The 3,322-nt window shown below is 43.1% G+C and overlaps 1 protein-coding gene across 1 annotated transcript in view; it reads left to right on the forward strand.

The window, feature by feature from the left end:
• The window catches only part of LOC111648946 (zinc transporter ZIP1), a 7,484-nt gene that overhangs the window by 1,492 nt on the left and 2,670 nt on the right, over positions 1–3,322 (forward strand). Inside the window, exons 2-3 of the mRNA XM_023398699.2 lie at positions 1,091–1,389; positions 2,022–2,152. Of these exons, the coding sequence (XP_023254467.1) occupies positions 1,188–1,389; positions 2,022–2,152 (333 nt within the window). The 5' untranslated portion in view covers positions 1,091–1,187. The remainder of the gene's footprint in view (positions 1–1,090; positions 1,390–2,021; positions 2,153–3,322) is intronic.

A 3,322-nucleotide genomic window follows, 5' to 3' on the forward strand; every position in this document is an offset into this window, starting at 1 on the left:
GTTTTTAAAAAAGCCAAATATTTTCAGATTTCAGCCTGAAAATAAAAGATTTTCTGTTTTTCTCTCACGTTTCATCACAGACTGAATCTGAACTGAATATTTAGAGGTTTAGAAACAGAGCCAGACGTTTGAAGACGTTTTGAATGTTTAGATGAATGTTGTAGAGTAAAGGATTCATTGAAAAATACCTGCAGATGAATCCATGATAAAACATAATCCTCAGCTGCAGCCCTTATACAGAACATGCACTCGAGTACAGGTGGACAGTAACAAAGTACATTTACCTGAGTACTGTACTTGAGTATTTTTTTGTAAACTTCTGATTTACTTCACTATATTTAAAGACAAATATTGTTCTTATGACTCCACTGCATTTCTGAAGTGAAGGACTCTTACTTTGAAACCGAGCTTTTAGTCAGTGAATGAATTTTATTTTATTTTGAAAATATGCCTTTTTCAAAGCAAAGCTCCTCCACGTTCAGTCATGTTTTGCCGCTCCACGTTTGAACTTGTCAGTGTAACGACGACGGTCACTAGATGAAGACGAGGCAGAAGATGCTTCGAGTCCATGTTTGAAATGTTTTAATTGAATAAAGATTCCTTTTGTTTTGAACGTTCGCTGTGTTTAACACGACCAAAATCCACCTCTACCTTCAGAAATCTGCCGTCCGACTGTCGAGAGCGCGACGAGGTTTTAAATGTTTGTTTGATTCCAGATAAACAGTTTGTTGTCGGCGTCGTTTTGTTGATTCAGTCAGTCAGTCAGTCAGTCAGTCAGTCAGTCAGCAGGTTGTTTCCGCGTCATTAGATTCTGTAAATGTGGATCAATACAACAATGTGTTGACAAAAAAATCTTTTGAATACTTCAGCATTTTTAACAACAACAACAACAACTTCCTGTTGTCGGTTCAGGAGGACGCTCACTGCGACTCCGTGGACCATGAACATTTCAGTCCGGATCGATGTTCCTGAGTTGTAGGAATGAATACAGACAGATATGAGACACTTCTGTAGCCTGGAGGTCAAGGGTCAGAGGTCACAGCACTGTTTGTGCTGTGAGGTTTTATCCGTTGTGTTTTCTGCCTGACAGACTCTCGGCTCCTGTGAGGATCCATGGAGGGTGTGTGAGATCTCCTCGCTGCCTGACTCAGACGTGACGGAGGAGGTGCAGAGAAACCGCATTAACGATGTCTCTCGGAGGAAGAGTGTCCTCCTCTGTCCTCCTGTCTCCCAGGAGAGACACCGCGGGGCTGCAGGTCAACCCGGCCGACGTCCCCGCCCTGGAGATCAAACTGGGAGCGCTGGTGGTGCTGCTGTCCGTCACGCTGCTGTTTGGATTCGCCCCTCTCTGCTTGGTGCGGGGGGCGGGGCGCTGCAGCGTGGACCCAGGTGAGGAACCGGGAGAACCTGGTCTTTGTACAGGAGAGAGTTTCAGTTCAGGGAACACGAGCTTTACTCAGCTTTTCTTGTCTCTGGAGAAAACAAAGGTCAAAGTCAGAGGAGGTAAACGTGCTCCATGTGCAGGGGTTCAGAATTTGTCCAATAGTCCAAAAACATCCAGGATGAAGGACAAGACTTTTCCCGCAGCATCTCCACAGACTCGAGGCAGCAGCTGCATCAGCTGCTCCACCTAGAAAACTTGGTTATTAGAGTTTGTAAACTTGACAGATATTTTAACTGTGAGTAATAAAACTCAACCATTGTCCTGCAAATGAAAACCTAAACAACAGGAAGGCTTTTATTGTGAAACAGATGAAGGAAGTGTTAAAGAAAACACCCTCAACAACCAACAACAATGAACGCCATAAACTGGAATCGTGATTAAATATATTTATATTATTTAAAATGTACGTAACAACCACACACACTGGTCACACGGTTGAAGTCTTGGTTCCAGTCTTTTCTTGGCCTCTCTAGTTAAATCCTCTGTATCTGACTGTGTCGTCCCGCTCATCCCTCTGACTCTGGTGGCTCTAACACTCGAACCAGTCTCTGGCTGACCCTGGTTCTCGCTCTTGCAGATTCGCGGCGCCGGGTGCTCAGTTTGATCAGCTGCTTCGCCGGGGGAGTTTTCCTGGCCACCTGCCTGCTGGACCTGCTGCCGGACTACCTGCAGGGCATCAACGAGGCCTTCAGCAACGCAGGCATCACAGTAAGACCACACGAGTCCAGACTTTAGACTGTTCAGACCGCCGGCCTCGTTAATACACATACGGCGGCGTAGAAAAACGAGGGCCGTCGTTCACATGTCACACGACCATAAAGCGACACACACTGCTGCGCCGACAGAAAGGATTCATAAAGACTCACATGTCTGCGAAGTCAGGAACAGAAAACTCAGTTAAACTGGAACTTTGGACAAATTAAAGTGAGAATTTGTTAACGTTGCTGAACAGAGACACTTTGCCGATCGCAGCTTAATGACTGGTTAATGAATTTCACCTGTACAACCCAGAACCCAGGACAGCTCAGGTGTGTGCTTCAGTGAAGTGTAACAATGTCTTGTTTAACTAAAGCTGTTAAATTAATGTAGTGGAGTATAAAGAAAAACATTTCCCTCTGAAATGGAGTGGAAGTATAAAGTAGCGTAAAATGGAAATACTGCTGCCTCAAAATTTTAATGGAGTTCAATGATCCAACAAGTAAAACCCCTGAACTCGAGTGAAACAAAGATGGAATCTGTTATAGATGCTAATATCAAAAAGCTAAAAGACTAACTAAACCACCTCAGACACACAAAGACTATTAACATGAAATGATAAACTCTATATTGATGTTAAACGTTTCTCTGCAACAACTAATCCTCCATCGTCTCACTGCTCATGACTGAGATCCAGAGTTTGTAACATTAGATCAAACATGACATTTTATATTGGTCATGAAATCACAAGCTAACGCTGGAGATGAAAGGGTGAGCTATCAGCTAGCTAACATTAATTAGCTAAACTGTAACTTGTGGCTAAAGGTAGAAACTAGCTAAAACCAGTGTTCATCCGCAGATACGATCAGCAGATAGCAGCTAATGTCAAGGTTAAGAAATGGTACGGTCCACTTTAGGGGTGTCATTTCACAAGTTAGAAACTAGCTAGTTAGCTTAGTTAGCTAAACTGTAATTTAAAGCCAAATGTTCTCCTGTTTAATTTTTGTTCAAAATCATTTACTATAAAGTGTAAATGTTTCTATGGCAACATGAACTCTTCCAGCTCCAGTTTGGTCTTTATTGTAGAGGGTTAGGGGTATATAGTCAGTGTTTCACAACTTTTATGGTTCTGACCCCGAAAAATGAATCAGTCTCTACGGCGATGTCAGTGTTTGTGACTGT

This window comes from Seriola lalandi, unplaced genomic scaffold (genome assembly GCF_002814215.2).
Source record: "Seriola lalandi dorsalis isolate HSWRI2012SDOR001 ecotype SW California unplaced genomic scaffold, Sedor1 jcf7180002049740, whole genome shotgun sequence".
NCBI lineage: Eukaryota > Metazoa > Chordata > Actinopteri > Carangiformes > Carangidae > Seriola > Seriola lalandi.